Raw genomic sequence first — 18,513 nt, forward strand, 5'->3', positions numbered from 1 at the left:
TTTTTTTCTCTTAAAGGGAGGGGACTTTTCTCCACAGGCTGCCGTTCTGTGCATGCTGACTGCCAGAACTGCAGCAGACGTTTGCTGGCCTGATTGGAATTCCCAACTGGCAAAAACAGAGAGATGTAAAGCTTGTTATGTTCAAAACTTGGGGGTTGGACTGGATGGCCGCATAGGCCCCTTCCAACTCTACTATGCTATGACTTCCTTGTTTCCCTAATTTCTGGGATATGTAATTTAATTAAAAAGTGGCACTTTTCAGGGGTGCACTTTGCACATGCTCAAAGATACTCTAATCTGTCCCGAACATTTTTTTTTTTAATGCAGGCCATCACAGAATGGCAAGGCACCCTATCCATTCTCAAAAAAATGTTTGTGCTTTATTTTTTACAAATATCTTTTCCCACTCATATACTCTCATTTTTTTTAAAAAAAAGAAAAGATAGTATTTCCTGGAGGGAGAAGCACTCTATGCATGCTCAAAGGCATTCTCTCCACACTTTGTTTTTTTAAAACAAGCTGCTACCTATCAGTAAGGGAAGGACACGTCTAGAAGCACTCTGTACATGCTTAGAAGAACGTTAGCTTTAGATCCTTTTTATTTCTTTATTAAAGAAAGACTTGCTTCTGCTCAGGGAAACTCACACTGTCATACTGATTTTTAAAGCTGTTTCCTTTCTGGTGGGGGGGACTCTTTACATGCTCAGAAGCACTTTGCTTAGGCTATTTCAATAAAGAGTGCTTTCTGCTCCGAGAAAGGGTGCTGTGTCCAACTAAGTCATACTCAGAGCAGACCCACTGAACTCAAAATATGAGCTGTATACAACCTGTTATACACTTTGTATATGTTCATGTGCTCATTCATTTAAACTGGCTCCTTTGGGGATGGAGAAGCACTCTGTGCGTCCTTAGAAGTACTTTGCCATTAAGTCTTCTTTATTAACAAATAAAGGATAAGTTTCTTCTGCTCAAGTGAAAAAGGGCACTCTATATATTTTCGCAGGTTGGTCTTGCAGTGATACCTGAGCGGCTTCCCAGGGAAGGCACTCTGTACATGATCAGGTGCTCTCTCCTCACGTTGATTTAAGCTAGTTCCTTTTGGAAGGGAAAGGCACTCTGTGCATGCTGGTCTTTGGTTCTTTCTTTCTGTCTGAATAGACTTGTCTGTTCAACTAAAGGAATTCTGTATATTCTCAAAGGCATAATTGCCCTTATGCTTCCTGGGAAAGATATTCAGAAGTATGTACAGGCCCTTTTTTCTTGAAAGAAAGACTTTCTTTGTTGCCTGATTAAAAAGCATTCTGCGCACACTCTAAGGCACACTGTCATATTATGCTGCCGCTTCCCAGCAGAAGGGAAATGCACTCTTCCCATGCTCAAAGGCACCCTGTCTCTACATTGCTTTTTAAAAAGCGGCTTCCTCCCAGTGGAAAGCAAAGTGCAGGGCACTCTTCACAGGGTCAGAAGCACACTGCCCTTAATGTTCTTTTTGAAGGAAAAGTAAGGACACTCTGTACATACTCAAAAGCACACTGCCCTTACATTGGTTTTTAAGCTGTGTCCTCCTGTTGGAAGGGAAAGGCACTCTGCACATGCGCCAAGGTGCGCTGCCTCCATTTCTTCCACGCGTCTTCCTCCTTGTGGGAAGGGAAACGCCCTCTGCACATGCTCCAAGGCGCGCTGTCCTTACGTTGCCCTCAAGCGGCTCCCTCCTTGCCGGAAGAGAAAGGCACTCTGCACATGCTCGGAGCGCGCACCCACAAACCAAGCAACTGGGAGAGAGGAGAGGCGAGGCGACGGGGCAGGGCCAAGCCGGGCGGGGCGGGCGATCCCAACCGGCCGGCCCCTTGGCTTCCCTTCAACCCGCCCGCCCCCGACCAGAGCCAGCTCCGCCTTCCCGCTTCCTCTCCTGAAGCTCTGGACTCCCCGGCTTGGCTTGGCTTGGCTTGGCGGCGACCGAGGGAACCTCCGCCGTCTCCCCCTTTCTCTGCCCCGGCCCCGCGGGCGCCATGTGAAGAGCAGCCGCCCGCGCTGGAGCGCACAGTCCGCGGCCGCGCCGGGATGGAGCGCTCCACCAAGATCTTCGTGGCGCTCGATGTCCTCTGCCTTGTGGTTGGTAAGGAAGGCTCTTCCACTCCTCCCCAAAAAAAGACCCATCCCAGCTCTTCCCTGCTCCCATCTGTGGGGTTCCGTTCCTTTGCCACCTAAATTTGAGGACACCCCCGATTTTAACCGTTCCTTAACTGGAAAGGGAGTCGCCCCATTCTCCCCTTCTCCAAAACTAAGCAACTTGCTCCGAGGCGGACACCCCCCCCTAAAAAAGTCACCTCTCCGTTTACCGATGAAGGGGACAGGGCAATCCACTTTCTCCCAAAGGCCCCCAACTAAGCGAAGCAGCCTGCCCCCGGGGAAGCCCCTCAAAAAAATGGGGCAACTTTACCAATTTCCTTTTTTGGGGGGAGGGTTTCCTAGAAATTGCTTCCAAGCTTGCTCCTTCCTCTCACTGCTTTTGCTGACCTCTGCCTTAAAATCTGTGGGGTCTGCCTCACTTGGATCTAATGGGGGGGATTTCCTTTTCTCCTCCTTTGGAGATATTCTGGTCCCCCTCCTGGTGTTTTGCAAAAAAAAAAAAAAAAAGCCTGAATTCAGATTTCCAGTCAGGAATGGTGGGATCCATTATAGCCAACTTCTTTGCTGGAAAAATAACAACAACCCATATTTTCCTAATTTAGGCTCCTTTTGTGACTTATACCCCATCCTCTTGCTTTCTCCCACAAAAATCCTGCCCCCAAGGTTTTATTGATACCAGCTTGGGGGGGGGGAGGATTACCCCCTTCTCTCTCTCTCCCTCCCCCCAAACAAATCTTGGCCTCGCTGGGATGCCAGCTCATCTGAATTCTTCCCAGTCCCTTGCTGTCCCCTTGCCACTTAGCAAGTTCGCAGCAGAGGGGAGATTCAAATCCGGGAACCGTACCCTTTGAAGTCAGCCCTGCTGATTTCGGAGGGGCCTGTCTCTGTCTTTCCAAAGGGAGGGGGCTGCAGGGTGTGGTTTTGGTGACCCTTGACAGCGACCCTGTAAGGCAGGCCAGGGCTGTTGTGCCCCTCTTGTAGATGAGGGAGTGAGGCTGGAATGAGATTCGAACCTGGGGCCGGTTTGGCTCAGGCTCATTGCTGTTCTGAAGTCTGATGCCCCATCCTTTGAGGAATGGTCCTCAAAGCCGCTAACGATAGTTAATAAAAAAAACATGCATGCAACCCCCCCCAGAACCCCCTTTGACCCCCAAACCCCTAATGTTCCCTTGACAAATGGAGGGTCTCAGGACAACTGCAAGTTGGAGCTGAGCGCTATTTCTAGCAGAGAGAGGGGAACAGGAAAAGATGCTTTATGTCGCGATGGACCGTTGGTCTAGCTAGCCTAGTAGTGTCTACACTGACTGGCAGCAGCTCTGCAGGGTTTCAGGCAGGGGCCGTTCCTGGATTCCAGGGAGTGAATCTGAGATTTTCTCCATGCAAGGCAGATGCTTTGCCACTGAGCTATGGCATTTCCCCCCTAACATAGGGTTCCATCCAGCTCAGTATTGCCGACACTAGCTGGCAGCAACGGTGCTGGCTCAGGAGGGCTGGAACAGCTGGAGAAAGGAATTGGATGAAATGCCAAAAGAGATCAGGACAAATGGCCAGGGTTGTTGTTTTTTTGGCCAACCCTAGCCTCTAGCATTTTGCTGTCTGAAGCTCTCTTCAGCTTCTCTGGCCCACAACTGGGGTCAGGCTGGTCTGTTACTGGTCTTTTTGTTATCCCTGGAAGGCAGGGATAATGTGACCTTTAAGCCCCTTGGTTGATGGTCGAGGCCAAAGGACGTTGTCCTTCAGTTCGGTCGCGCCTGTTAAGACTTGCGGCCTTTAACCGTTGTAGAAGAGGTGGCAGCCCTGGATAATTAATTAGGGAGCTATCAGTCCCTGGGCCGCTGGGTTTTGTTTTGCAGGGAGGACAGGAAGATTAGGACAGAGAGGAGTGTCCAAAGTCAGTAGAGAAATGCCGGGGTTCCATAAAGGTTTTTGTGCCATAAAGTATTGGGGTGCTTCAGATGTTTGCCTCTTTCTCGCAATCACACTGGGGGGGGGGCTGTGTGTCCTTTTCTAAAATGTAGCTAGCCAGGCCATGGTATCCAGCAAGGTACATAGATTCAAACGCGGGACAAAAATGAACAAAGCTATATGTTGCCGGGGCCACAGATTATGTGTCTCTGCTCAAAAATTTGCAAAAGAGCCATACCAGTGTTTCACCCTCGTGACAACTCTTGGGGGAAGGGGTTGGCTCAGATGGGTTGGCACTGAGGACCGAGAAAGAGACTTGGTCAAAGGCACTCATATAAGTCAGTGGTAGGATCGGAATGCAGGGCCCTTCCAGATTCATCTCCTGGACTGTTGTGACTATTAATCTGCAATAGAGTTTAAAATAACATTTATTTGTTTAGATTTATTATTATATTTATGTCCTGCCCTTCCTCCTGAAGGAGCCCAGGGCAGCAAACATAGCAAAACAACTTAACAACAACAAAAAGGAAAGTATTCTAAAAACATTTTGAAACATTCTAAAACACAGTTACAGTTTAAAAGCATTGTAACACGCATACTACGGTAGGCAAAGTTAGTGCATTTACGTACCCAGATGCATTAAAGCAGTTGCAGAAATTAGAAAACTTTGTTTTGGAGACTTTTAGCCATAGAATTTGGATTTCTCTAACCCAGAGTATTAACCTTTGCTGCTGTCTCCTTAACTTGCAGTCTTTGGTCCTGAACTTGTTGCTGTCTAGTACATAACCATTCCACACACACCCATGTCCATCTTTCATGAAAGTCTAGGAGGAATTGGGTATATATGCTTGAAGTTCTCAAGCAGCAGTCGTGACAATGGAAACTCTTGCTCCTAACACCTGATATTCAAAGATAAACTACTTCAGCAGATGGAGGCTTGTTTCTTTACATCGTTTATATTCCCCAGCATCAGCGTGAGTTCAGGGCACCAGGGTGGCTAACCGAATAAAAAGGAACAAATATGATTAATAAGAATATAAATCATGCAAAGTAATGCAGCAGATCAAAACAACAAATGAAATCAAAAAGTCTATTATTATTATTAATATTAATATTAATATTATTAATAATAATAATAATATATTTTCCAGCTCTTCCTCCCAAAGGGGCCCAGAGTGAGAAACAGCAAAGCAGTATATAACAACACCTTTAAAATAAAATAAAACCTGCAGAATTTAAAACAGACCTTGGATAGAGAATGTTTGTGGTCCTTCAGGTGACCTTGGACTCCACCTCCAAGCAGTCCCGGTGGTCAAAATGGCCAGTGGCCAGGAGTCCAGCAACAACAAAAGGGCCATAGGGTCCCCATCCTTTAAATGAGCTAGTGAAATGAAATTGCTCTAAGTTGAAAATGCCGACATTCCCATTTTCAGAATACAGGAAATTGTTCCCATGTACGCTGTCACAGCTAATAGCCCACCCATAGACAAAATGGTAGGAAGTCGAATTCCTTTCTCCCTCCACCCCTGCTTTTTCCCCTTGTAAACCATCTGGGCTGACAGCGGTTAAACCACACTGTCTGGTGGCAGTGAGTTCCACCAGTTAATTATTGTGCTGCTTTGAGGGTTGAATCCCAGTGCTGACTGTGGTTTGACAGGTCAGCCATGCACGTTAACCTTCTTAGAGAATATATCCTCCTGCAGTTGGTTTTCTATATGCTAGCACACACACCCGTTCTCCCCAGATCCTAACAAACTCTATTATCAATCAATTGAGGTTTTGACAGTAGAAGCAGAAGCTTTGACAGATTTGAATTGATGACTCCAACCAGCCTGGAATTAAGGTGGGATGGGAACAGTTTCAAGGGTCGAAAGATCTGCATTTTGGATCCTCCTAGCCCTCCCCCCCCCCACTGCAAACTTCTGTCTCTGTACTGCTCCTGTTAACATTCTCACAGTCCTATGACCTCCCAGACGCTTGTTGGCTCACTTTCAGGGCTTTTCAGAAGCATGTTTTTAACTGGAACTGTGTTCTAGAACGTTTTAACTGCTTTTAGAACGCTTCTCTTTTTCTTGTTCATTTGCTTTTGTTGATATTGCTGCCCTAGGCAGCAATATAAATTCAATAAAGAAAACTAGTAATAATTTACGGGCTTGTATATCTCTACATACCTAAGGACCTCTGCCCCCCCCCCCCAAACTCCCGAGTGTGAAGATACCACTCTTTTATTTTCCTGTTTCAGCTTCCAACCTGATTGGCACTCAACCACTCTGAGTTTGCTATTAGAAGGAAATGATGATGGGGACAGGCTGGAATGAGGCAACCTTTGCCCCTGTGGGGACATGGCAATCAGCTACTGAGTACTTTTGCCCTCTAGAGAAATACTTACTTGTCCGTTGCACTCAAAAACACAAACCCAGGCTCCTCGCTGGAAACTGGCAGCTAAGAAACAACCTTAAAATGCTTGGCTGAAAGATCATTCAAATAGTGCTTTGAAAATACGATTTATTTATTTTTCAAGGAAAACCTGGAATGCAGAAGAACTATTCCAAGTGATTCCAGCCTTGCATCCAATCCATGCAGAGACTCCTTTTCATCCTTTCCCAACATGTACTTTATTAAGGAGGTTTGCATTTTGGAAAAAAGGAACCTAAAAGATACATAGCTAAGAAGGAACCATGCAATTAAAAATATATTTACCCCTGGAGGGAAAAATGACAAAATATAACCTCATAATGGTGGTGATGGGGAGAAAGGGGGTGTACTTTTGGCATAGAGTATTCTCAGCAATGGCTGCAATCCTAGCACGCTTGCCTGAGAGTAAGGCCTACTGAACTCTATGGGACTTCTGAGTAGACATAGTTTGCTGGAGCAAGGTGGAGAGGTGGTGAATCCACGCTAACGGTGACAGATCCCTTTTTTGGGGCATGTTTGATGGTTCCCACTTGCAGCATCACCTGAGCTAGGCGCTACCTTGGAATCGCCGTACTTGCGGATCACTCAAGATGTCCTCAGCTGTTTTTAGAAGACTGGGGGGGAAATCCAGGGGAGGTTGGTTTATCAGGACAACAGTCTGCCATCAGCCTCCTGCCTGCCTTCCTACTTGCAAACAGCCCAGGGGGGGTTTGGTGGGGCTTCCTCCCAAGTAAGTCTGCCCCGGATTGCACCCGAGAACTTCCTGCTTTTTTGCTTTCAAAGTGGCCATTTTGGCAGTCACGTCGTCCCCCCCCCCAATGGTGGTTGAAACCGGGGACAAGAGCCAACTCTCCCAACCTGCTGACAGTTAAAAGCATTCAGATTAGAGAGAGCCATATTATCTAGGTTCGGGTTGTAACCCTTCCACTGACATTTTTAGGCATGCATCCGAGCAGGGTCTGAGAGTCTCTTAAAACCGCCTTGTGGCTGTTCCAGAGCTTTGACTCGCCAGGTATGGAATGAAGCCATTCCACCTAGGTTGAGTAACTCTCACAGTGCAGCTTCCCATTTGCTCTCTCCTCTCCTCTGGTCGTCATGAGCTTGTTTTCTCCGCCTGTGCAAAACTCGAGTGAAAGTTGTCTCGCTTTTGTAAACTTTGTTGCGCTCAGGGAGAAAGCCAGCCTCACCTTCCAGTTTCTGATGCTGTAGGCCGAGGCTGGCCTCCGACCAGCTCAGGTGCCAGATCTGGCCGGCGCTGACATTTGATTTGGCCCTGTCAAGTTTTATTCATTTTGTTTTAAATTACTTTTTCACCCCTACTAGGAAAAAAGAGCAGTGCCTTTCATATGCAGTCTCTCCCTTCTCAATCCTTCTGCCTGCAGAAACCCCTTCCAAGAACAGTTACATCGAGGAACAGGGGACGTTTTCAGCCCAAGGGCCGCATTCCATCCGAGGCAGCCTTCCAGGGCCCGTGTGCTAGTGGTGGGCGAGGACAAAGGTGAAAAGTGGGCAGGGCAACAGACGTGGCTGTGAGCAAGAGGCTACATCCCCGCCACGCCAAAGGCAGAGGTTTCTCTGTTCTCTTGGGCAAGCTTCCGGGGTCTAGATGCCCATGGTGGGTGGGGCCAGGGGCAGAATGGGTGGAGCAATGTGTGTGAGTGTCATCTTTGTACAGTAGGCTAGTTTCTGCACATGCTTGCTTGCCTTTCTCCATCCAGGCAAGCAAAGAGGCATGATCAGAGTTCAAGGATCTGTTTCCATCCAGGCAAACATTCAAGGAAAGTGTGAGGCAGGGCCTGTGAGGGGTATGGCCTGGGGAGCCCTGAGGGCCTGGTAACGAAGCCTGGAGGGCTGCATGTGTGATTTGCCTTCTGAGCAAATCTGTGCAGGATTGCACTGCGAGTGAACTGTGTTCATTCCCGCACGTCCCCTTTCCCTTCCCTCTGCCTCCACCACTGTCAGCCTTTAGATTGTATGGTCCTTGGGGCAGGGAGTTGTCTGTCTGTCTCTTTCTGGCGTACGTTGATAACACTAGATGAATCTCCTTTAAGTTCTCAAAAAGCAAAGGATCGCAGCTGGTCTGCTTCCTCTCAAAGGGATCTTTCAGCAAGCGCATAGCTCTTCAGCGCTCATTTTATGCTCACACCAACCCTGTGAGGTAGGTTTGGCTGAAAGAGAAAAGTCAGTCTGCCGTAAGTTTCACAGATTGGTAGGGATTTGAACTCGCCTCTTCCCAACCAATAGAATATTGGCCATCCATGAGGGGGTTGGGTCTCCTGTATGCTGTGGATTGTATCGACCTAAATCCTACCCAGAGTAGACCCGTTGAAACAAATGAACCTGAGTTAGTCATGTCCATTAACTTCAGTGTGTCCATGCTGAATAGGACTAGCCCTGAATGCCACCAATGGATCTAAGTTACCCATGTCCGTTCATTTCAGTGGGGTCTGCTCTGAGTAGGAGTAACACTGAATACAACCTTATAACAGCTTTAATGATATGGCAGGGTTAATTAATTTAATTTTACCTCTAATATGACTTAAAGCTGACTTAAAGCCTCTTAAGAAACAGTCCCTCTCAACAGCCTTGCGAGGTCGGTCAGCGCCCACATTTTACAGGCGGAGGCCACCAGAAGCCATATAGCGACGGCGGAAATACTTGGATGCAGTTTCACAGCGATGCCCCCATTAAGCCAAAAGAAATCCCTCCTCCGCAAAGCACATGAACATTAGGTTGTACTCTGCTAAGTCCTGCTTGGAGTAGACCCCCATTGAAACTAATGGGCCTAAAGTTAGTCATGCCCATTACTTTCAATGGGTCTACTCTGAGTAGTGCTAGCCATGAATTGGGATTTGCTCCCACAAGAGTCAGGGATGGCCACCAACAGAGATGGCTTCAAAAAAGTGAACAGATTATTATGGAAGGATAAGGCTATCAGTGGCTACTAGCCACCTTTGTTGGAGGAAAGGTACCTCTGAATACTGGTTACTGGGAGTCCCAAGCAGGGAGAGCTGCTCTCGCACTCAGGTCCTGCTTGCTGGCTTCCCATTGGGGCACCTGGTTGGCCACAGTGAGAACAGGATGCTGAACTAGATGGGCCCCCTTTCGGCTGACGCAGCAGCCGGCCTGTCCCGATGTTCTTTGATTCTTCTGCTTAGCTGAGCAAAGCGTTCCTTAGAGGCAGGCATGGATTTTGAGGCCATGCCCTTTTGAACAGCATCGCCAGATGGAGCATTGGCCTGGTAGAGCCTCCTTATACAGGGGTAGCATATCTCAGAATATCCGCTGCACCAGTTCTGGCCTTCTGTGCCCAGCTTATGAACTTAACCGGAGACACCGCCGTCGGCTGCCGTTAGTGGGGAATGCCAGATTCAATTGCTATCCAGGTACACCCAGCGAGTCTGCTTTTCATCTTACTCCCAATTACGAAGCTTTCAGTGTGAATGCAAACTTGGTGTGCTTTTTAAAGGAGTGCCTAATTTACCACCTGGCCTGTAGTTTAAACTTCCTCTCCCTCCCTTCCCTCCCCCACTTTCGTTCTCCTCTCCTGCCTTGAATCCATTTACGTCGCATCCTTATTTTTATTTTTCGCAGCCAGTCATGACAAGTGGGTTGTTATTTTTTTAAAATATATTTTCTGTCCTAAGTGTCATGTTTTTTGGTGGGTGGTTTTATTTTTTTTTAGCTCTTTCAAACAATCAAATGACACTCACTGCCCCGTAGAAAGCGGAGGAAAAGACAGCCTCCTTTTTCCAAAATAGTTACCTACAACGCCATAATTTTGTTGTTGTTAAAGTGCCCTTTAAAAAGAGCACAAAGGTTCTAATTTTGAGTGCTGGCTCCGTCCTTTGTGGGATTTGCCTCCTCCTCGTTTGCCCACTCCACACCTAAATCTGGGATAGCCACAGGTATAACCACTGACGGCAGAGCTCTTGCTGTGATCTGGCCCACCTTTCCTCCCCCCCCCCAGTCTGTAATTTTTTTCCACATCTGGGAATAGATTAGGATGTAAACGACAGCCTGAGGCGGCCTCTTGCACTCGTTGTCTCCCGCAATAAATATACACACTTCCTTACGCAGGCCTGTGTGGGTGGTTGAACGCCGATGTTTCGAGACCACCGGATTTGGAGGTGGCACCCCGTATAGCATCTGCATGGGAGAGGAGGGCTATAAATATCTTTTCTGGCCAATTTGTGGGTTTGCGGCAGACAACCTAGGAAGCTGCTTCATAGTAAGCTCCATCCAGCTCAGTACTGTCCACTCTGACTGGCAGCATCTGTTTCAGGCAGGGTTTCAGGCGGAGAATCTCTTCCAGCCGTACCTGGAGGTGCTGAGGATCAAACCTGGGACCGTCTGCGTGCAAGACACATGCTCTACCACTGAGCTACAGTCCTTCCCATAAAGATAAAGGTTCAAGTCCTCATGGTTCTGCGTACCTTTTTTTAAACTTTCTAATATATTTTTAATCTTTTCCTTTGTTTTTGTTATTTTGACTTTTTATTAACCGTATGTCGCTTTGAGTGCGCTCGTGTGTGTAGAAAAGCGACTGGCAATTTTAATAAATTTAGCAATAAAGAAATAAATAAAATAGAACAGTTTGTTTAAAGCTGCTCTTTACTTAGTCAGACCCTTGATCCATTTACTGTTGTCTCTGCTCAGTATTGTCTGCACTGACTGGCAGCAGCTTCCCAGGGTTATAGGCAGGGCTCTCTCCCAGCCGGAGATTGAACCTGGGACCTTTGGTGCAGTGATAGTGCAGTGATCTTTCCCATAAAAATAAAGAAAGGTTCCAGTCCTCATGGTTCTAAATAAAGGTTTGTTTTAAATTCAGACATAGGAGGTTGCTTGGTGTCGGTGTACTGGCCTGGGACAACTTGTCACTAACACCAGCCCTGCAGGGTTGGCATCATTAGCAAGGCAGCTCTCACCGTTACGTTGAGAGAGTTAAGAGTACCTCACCCAACATCCTCCCCCCCAAAAAATAAAACAGGAGCCAGGCCCAGCTGTTTTAGAACCTTTCTTTTAGTTCTCTTATTGAGGGCGCTAACGTAAAAATATATAAAATTATGGAGGGTTTTGTGTCAAAGGCATATTGAGTCATTGTCTATGAATTTATTTTATTTTGTCCTTCCTTTTTTCCAAGGAGCTCAAGGTGGCATGCACGGTTCCCCTCCATTCCTCCCCCATTTTATCCCTTTTTTATCTGTTCCTCCCCCATTTTATCCCTAGCAACATTTTATCCCTAGCAACAACCCTGCTAGGTAGGTTAGGCTGAGCAATACAGTGACTGGCGCCCAAGGGCACCCTGTGACCACCATGGCTGGGTGGGAGGATCTGAACCCTTGGTCTCCCAAGTCCTCGTCCAACTCTTTAACCCACGCATTCCGCTATCCTGGCTGTATTTGTCATCTGTAGTAATGCAACCTTCTATATCTCTTTGAGACTCTGCCGCCTGGTTTTTTTGCCCTGTGTATAGATTTGGCCCGGGCGGCAGAAGGAGGGGGGGCGCACTGGAGCAGGACTGGCCAAATTAAAGGAGGATAAGGCATAGCAATTGGATGTTTAGCGCAGGGCAGTTAAATAAAGCCTCCAGGTTCATGGGCAGTCTACCCCTGAGTGCCAAATATCATTGGCCCTCAGTCTCCGGGCCCCGTTTGGAGCCATCTCTTTAAATGGTCGAGTGAGACAGCCGTTTGGTGTGGTCCGGGGATGTTTGGGTTTGTTTCTCTGAATTTCTCCCCAGAGACAAGAGAGGGTGATTCCTCTCTGGTGCAGATCAAAGCATGTCTCTTCTCTCTTCCCCCCCCCCTTCTGTGTGCTTTGAACTGGTTAGGCGAGTTCCTTCGGCAGCAGGGCTGAGCGAACTTTAATTGAAAGTGGGTGGGAAGACGCTTGTTGACACGAGAGCGTTCTGCACCGCAGGGCTCCATGACTGGCCTCAAAACCGGAAGTATGGGAAGGCGAGGCGTGGTGGGCAGGGCCAGGCTCAATCTAGGACAGAGGTTTCCAAACGGTGGCTTCTTGCATTTGGGCCCATGGTGCAGCCGCCTCAAAATTGGTTTTGAATGCCATTGCTTGTACTTCTTTTATTCCTGATAATTGTGTTTTATTGTCATGCAATATAAGTAAGAACCAATAAGAATTTGCCCAGTTTACAGCCGCCGCAGGAGCTTCAAAGGGTTGCCCCTATGCCAGAGTTTCCCAGACGGTGGTCTGTGGATCGTCACTGTAGTTCTTGGATCATAATTGTAGGTGAACCCATATGCAAAGGAATTTGTTATGATACTGACCAGCATTCGTCCCTATTCCTATCGGCAATGGCTTTGATTCATGAAAGGATTGCATTTCCCATGCTGCTGCTGTGTCACACCCAAGGCTCTGAGCCCTCTGGTGATCAGCTATGGTATCCCCAAACCTCTGTACTCTCCTTTCCCCATCTATAGCAAGTAAGGCTGTGTAGAGCTGAGTGCATGCCCCCAACCCAACCCAATTTTTAAAAAATCCATTTATTTTTAAATGATCAGGTTTGCCTGCCTGCCACTAGTCCCTGGTGTCTTCTGCCTGAGCCTTTGATTTAAAGGTGGCAAAGACAGGGCAGTGTTTTGATTGCCAGATTGCTTTTTCCCCCCCTCTCCTTTCCATTATTGTTAGAAAAGTTTGCTATGTGAAAATGATTTGGGTGGGCACTGAGCAGCTGGTGGACTTAAGATGCGAGAGGCACCATTTGTAGGCCTGTCCCTGACAGTCCTTTCTCTTCTCCCCTTGCAGCTTCTCTGCCTTTCGTCATTCTGACCCTGGTGAACTCTCCCTACAAGCGGGGCTTTTATTGTGACGACAACTCCATCCGCTACCCTTACAAGGGGGATACCATTACCCATGGAGTGATGGCCGGCGTGATCATTCCATGCACCGTTTTCATTGTAAGGAAAATTATTGTTAGTGTTAACGATAGTACGGGGGGGCAGGGAAGGCATGGCTCTCTTCTCTCTCCCCTCCCCCCAACTGCAGCCAACTTTTATCCTCACAACATCCCTGCGAGGCAGGCCACGCCAAGGGCGACCCAGTCTTACTTGGGGCTTGAGTGGGGATTTGAGCTCAGAGGTTGAATCCTATTGTAGGCCCCATCCACACCATACATTTAGAGCATGTCACACCACTTTCTACAGTCATGGCTTCCCCCAAAGAATCCTGGGAACTGTAGTTTGTTCTGGGTGCTGAGAGTTCTTAAGAGAGACCCCTCCTCCATTCCCATCACAGAGCTACAATTCCCAGAGTGGTTTACCAATCCATCCCTCTTCCCGTTTGGAGTTGACCCATTGAAATGAACGCACCTAAGTTGGGCATGCCTGTTATTTTCGGTAGGTCTGCTCTGAGCAGAACTAACATTGGACAAGATCCTAGGGGGTTGTAGTCAACTCAGAGTAGGTGCACTGAAACTAAGGAACCTAAGGTAGTCACGTCTATTAACTTCAGTGAGTCTATTCTGAGTAGGGCTGGCATTGAAATTAACTAACTTGGGTCCATTGGGTTGTATTCAGCTAAGGCCTGCTCAGAGTACACCCACTGAAATGAAGGAGCCTTAGTTAGTCAATCACTTAATGACAGTTAATAGACCAGAACTAAAATACACACACAAAAAACATGCAGAAGTAAAGTACAATAAATAAATACAGTAAAGTTATACAGTACTCTACACCTACGTTAGTTGTGGCCTTTAACGTCAATGAATCTACTCTGATATCACTGAATGCCGCCCTATGATTTTATCTCCCACTGGCACCAGCACTGCTTCTGGACAATAGTGAGCCATTTAAGGCTTACTTAATTCCTTGGTTAATTCCCTCTCTTCAGTCTCTTCCTGCAGGCTTTGGATCTAAAAAGACACATCACAAAAGGAAAATGCGTTGGGAGGGAGGAGGAAATAAGTTCAAGTTCTCAGTTATGCACTCTGTTCTCTCTCATATATATATATATATAATTGTAGATCTCTGTCGGCGAGGCATACCTTGTCTACACCGCGCGCCTTCACTCTCGGTCGAAGTTCAACAACTACCTGGCTGCCCTCTACAAGATTGTGGGGACCTTCCTCTTCGGCGGGGCAGTCAGCCAGTCGCTGACGGACCTGGCCAAGTACCTGATTGGGCGCCTGCGGCCCAACTTCCTGGCAGTCTGCCAGCCCGATTGGTCAAAAGTCAACTGCTCGCTTTACGTCCAGCTGGAAGGTGTGTGCCAGGGAGACATCAAGCACATCACGGAGTCCAGGTGAGGATGGAAGAATTGGGGCGTTGTGGGGTGGATTTGAGACCCGCGCTGAAAGGATCCCCTTGCCGCTAACAGCTCATCTGTGTTCTGGTGATGCAAGTAAAAAAATAATAATCGAGGGGTGGGATACAGAAGGAGCAAAATTTGTTTCACGAAGGGGTTGGCTTTAAGAGGAGAGGAAGCTCTTTTGCACCAAGTCACATCCCATCTAGCTCAGTATTGTCTACACTGACTGGCAGCGGCTCTCCAAGGTTTCAGGCAGGGAGTCTCTCCCAGCCCTACCTGGAGATGCCCTGGGACCTTCTGCATGCAAAACAAGATGCTCTGCCATTGAGCTAAGATTCTAGTCCTCGTGAACCTGGGACCTTCCTCATGCAAAGAGCAGGGAAAGACTTTTCTCTGCCTCAGAAACCCTGGAGAGCTGCTGCCGGTCAGAGTAGACAATCCTCGGTGGAAGGAAGGGTGGAGTACAAATTCAGTAAAGAATGAATCCTTCGGCCTGGTACAAAGCAGGTTCCTTTGTCCCTGTTTTTTATTTATTTGTGATGTGTCTGTGTTTCTTTAGGACTTAGGCAGGGGTGGGGATGGGGGGACCTTTTTGGCTCCCCAAAACAGCCTCGTGGCTTCCCCCTCCCCCCCAAAAGCCCCGCACAGCCGTTCCTTCCTTTGTTCCACCAGCTAGGACTAGATCTCCAGACTCCAGGAGCAGAAGTGTGTCGCGTGTTTTTTTCAGCCTGGAGGAAGCCTTTAACCCCCTGCCCCCTTTCCCTCCCTCTCTCTTTCTCCTAGGTTATCTTTCTACTCCGGCCATTCCTCATTTGGCATGTACTGCATGATGTTCCTAGCGGTAAGGGCACCATTTCGTTTTCAAACCCTTGGGTGCAACGACCGGTCGAAGGCGGGCTTTGCATGCAGAAGGGGTCAAGGTCCAGTCCCTTGCGTCTCCAGCCAAAACAGGGGTGTGGAGTCTCAGGCCTGGGGGGGCTAAACGCCCCCACTTCCAGGCCCATCTGTCTGGTCTGTTCTACTCTCCCCAGGCCATGCCCCATCTCTGTAGGCTACACCCCTCGCTGGCACTGATTTGCCCCCTCCTCAAGTGTTTTTTTTTTGCATCCTTGACCTCTGACCATGCCTTCATGGACAAGTGTTTTGAGGGTGTGCAGAAGCTAGCCTATGGAACCAGAGGTAAAATTCACATTCGTGGCTCTGCACACTTTTGCCTCTGAACCCTGCCCACCGCTGGCATGTGGCCCTTGGAAGGTTGTCCAGAAGAGAATGTGGCCCTTGGACTTTAAAAAAAAGCCCCCCCATCCACCTGTGAGCTGTAAGGTTCAGGTGTTAGGGAATGTGCAAGGAACACCCCTCTCTGCCATAGACCCTGGAGAATGGCTACCGACCATTGGGTGGCTTTAAAAGAGCTTTAAGACCAATCATGGAGGAGGCTAGATACAAGGCAGCTGATCCTTGCGGGATGTTAGAGCTCTGTTCCGTGTCCAATTCCTCCTCTCTCCTGTCTGCCTGCCCCTGGCTTGTGATTCCAGCTTTACGTGCAGGCCCGCCTGGTCGGGAGGTGGGCCCGCCTGGTGCGCCCGACGATCCAGTTCTTCCTCATCTCCTTCGCCGTCTTCGTGGGGTACACCCGGGTGTCGGACTATAAGCACCACTGGAGCGACGTGCTGGTGGGCCTTCTGCAAGGAGCACTTATCGCTGTCCTGGTCGTAAGTGTGGGGCAGACTGGGTGGGGAGGAGGCAGCTGCTGGGTGGAGCATGCACGACCCATTGATGCCCACTGCCCTTCTGGATTAGGGATGACGGTGTTGCTTGTGGTTGGCTTCCCCATTTGTTGGTTAGAATGTTTATGAATGTTCTGTGACATCACGGCTCCCATAAAGAAGCAATAGTGATTTTTTTTTATTGTGCATTCCTGATTATTTTGTGCTCATGATGGCACAAGTTTCGGGGCGGGCATGCTGCTTCATTTCCAGTCATCATAAGTCCCGTAACTTCCTGCTGAAATCCTGTAACTTTTCATATCGCAAAGGTTCTGAGTTCTCACCCACGTGTTTTTATCGTGTTAAAGCTCAAGGCTGCCTCCTCCAGACAGCAAGGGTTCAGTAACATTGGCGAAGCATTTGGGGAACAACTCATGATACGTGGACAGCATAAATCCACCACTAATACACTAATCATTGTTGTGTCAATGACACATTGCAGAATAATATTTTTAAAAACCAACCAGTCTAGTTCATTTGGTCATTGCATAGATTATTGATGGATCTGTCCATTTTGGGACTCTCAGTTCCTCGTTTTTCTGATCTTAAATTCAGTTCTCCACATTTATGCAGCAATATGTGAATTTCTGTTTTTTTCCTATTTTTTAAAAAAAATCTTCCTGAAAACGAATGCAAGCCTCTCCTAATAAACACATTTTTGTAAGCTGTTTTGACCAATGTACGCATTTTTTGCAAGCAATGTCTCCTAACATAATTCATTTCTGTATCTTATTTCCATTAAGATATTTATGTTTATACACACTTTCCCTCGAATATATACATTTTTGCAAACGCTGTTTGGTCAGAGAACTGCATTGCACAGTTTGGAGAGACGTGTGAATTCTGAAGACTGGCTATGTTTTGGTTTTCATATTGGTTTGGGAAGGGCAAATTTGATCAATTCAGTTTTAAATGCAAACAAAATCAAATTTCCCCTCATCCCTAGGATAGATACGATGGGGGGTGTTCAACTGAGTCCTTGACAGAGTAGAGCCATTTAAATTAGTTGTGTCTATTGACATCAGTGGATTTACTCTTGAGTAGGACGAGCACTGAATGCCACCCAAAGTATAACATTCCCTTTTCTGTCTGGGGTTTGCAGTTAGCAGGGGGTGTAGTCATCCGGGGTCTCGGGTGTGTGTGTCATAGACCTCTTACTCTTTTGGGAGCAGGGTCCCTATGTCTCCAGTGTCCTACAAGGCAATCAGCATTAAAAGGGGGAGTGTGTTGGCCACTGAGAAGAGTCTTCTAACCTGCTTCCTTGTCCTTTCCTGCTTATTGGAGCCAGTCAGAGTAAAAGGAGGTGCATCAACTGCCGAGAAGACTCTTCTCAGTAGCGAACCCTGCTCATGCTGATTGGCTCCTTGGGACGTCTGTTGTTGTGGAAGAAGGCATGCGTGGGAGAGACTGAGGACACCAGAGAGCAAGCAAGGGAGTGAGGGGGTGTGGCTACGAGGGGGTATGGCATGACTATCGTGACGGGACCCTGCACTTCTGAATTTGCCGCTACAGTACTGGCCGTTAGAGGTCACATTTTATTTTCCCCCTCCCTTTCTACAGGTCCGCTACGTCTCCGACTTCTTCAAACAGCGCCCCCCATTGCCGTGCACTGAAAAGGACCCTGGGCGAAAACCCAACATTCCTCTCCCTCTGAGCGAAGCAGAGGGCAATCATTACAGCTACCAGACAGCTACTTGAACTCTTGCGGTGTTGCTTTTTTTTTGTTAAGGGGTGGGGAACACAGTTCTGCCGATGACCTGGAAGTACGCCCTCGGGGGAAAAAATGAGTTTGCTTTTGGACTTTGGCAGATGAAAAGGAAGATCTCGTTGGTGAGGAGGAGATTTTTCCCAATTTTATTTTTACTATTTGCTCTTGTGTGCCCTTTGTAACTGCACGGCGTATTTTTGCACCTCTTAATTCCTGTAAATCCTCCTCCCCCCCCCCAAAAAAAAAATCTGGGGAAAGGAAGAAACAGGCCCTAACTTTTCACAAAAGGTTGTGTGTCTTTTTTAATGCCTTCCAAGCCAA

The 18,513-nt window shown here is 47.7% G+C and overlaps 1 protein-coding gene across 4 annotated transcripts; it reads left to right on the plus strand.

The window, feature by feature from the left end:
- The first annotated feature begins 1,693 nt into the window (after positions 1 to 1,693).
- Positions 1,694 to 18,479, plus strand: PLPP2 (phospholipid phosphatase 2). 4 transcript variants are annotated; one of them, XM_061601304.1, is made up of 6 exons: positions 1,694 to 2,116; positions 13,219 to 13,370; positions 14,435 to 14,712; positions 15,502 to 15,559; positions 16,254 to 16,430; positions 18,045 to 18,479. In XM_061601304.1, the coding sequence occupies exons 1-6, from the start codon at positions 1,741 to 1,743 to the stop codon at positions 18,180 to 18,182; spliced, it is 1,179 nt and encodes a 392-aa protein (XP_061457288.1). In that variant the 5' UTR covers positions 1,694 to 1,740; the 3' UTR covers positions 18,183 to 18,479. The 4 variants fall into 4 exon arrangements, with proteins under 4 accessions (XP_061457288.1, XP_061457291.1, XP_061457290.1 ...); XM_061601307.1 differs by lacking the exon at positions 1,694 to 2,116 and adding an exon at positions 7,925 to 7,948; XM_061601306.1 differs by lacking the exon at positions 1,694 to 2,116 and adding an exon at positions 10,769 to 10,860.
- The last annotated feature ends 34 nt before the right edge of the window (positions 18,480 to 18,513 follow it).

Source organism: Rhineura floridana, chromosome 18 (assembly GCF_030035675.1).
Source record: "Rhineura floridana isolate rRhiFlo1 chromosome 18, rRhiFlo1.hap2, whole genome shotgun sequence".
In the NCBI taxonomy this organism is placed as follows: Eukaryota; Metazoa; Chordata; class Lepidosauria; order Squamata; family Rhineuridae; genus Rhineura; species Rhineura floridana.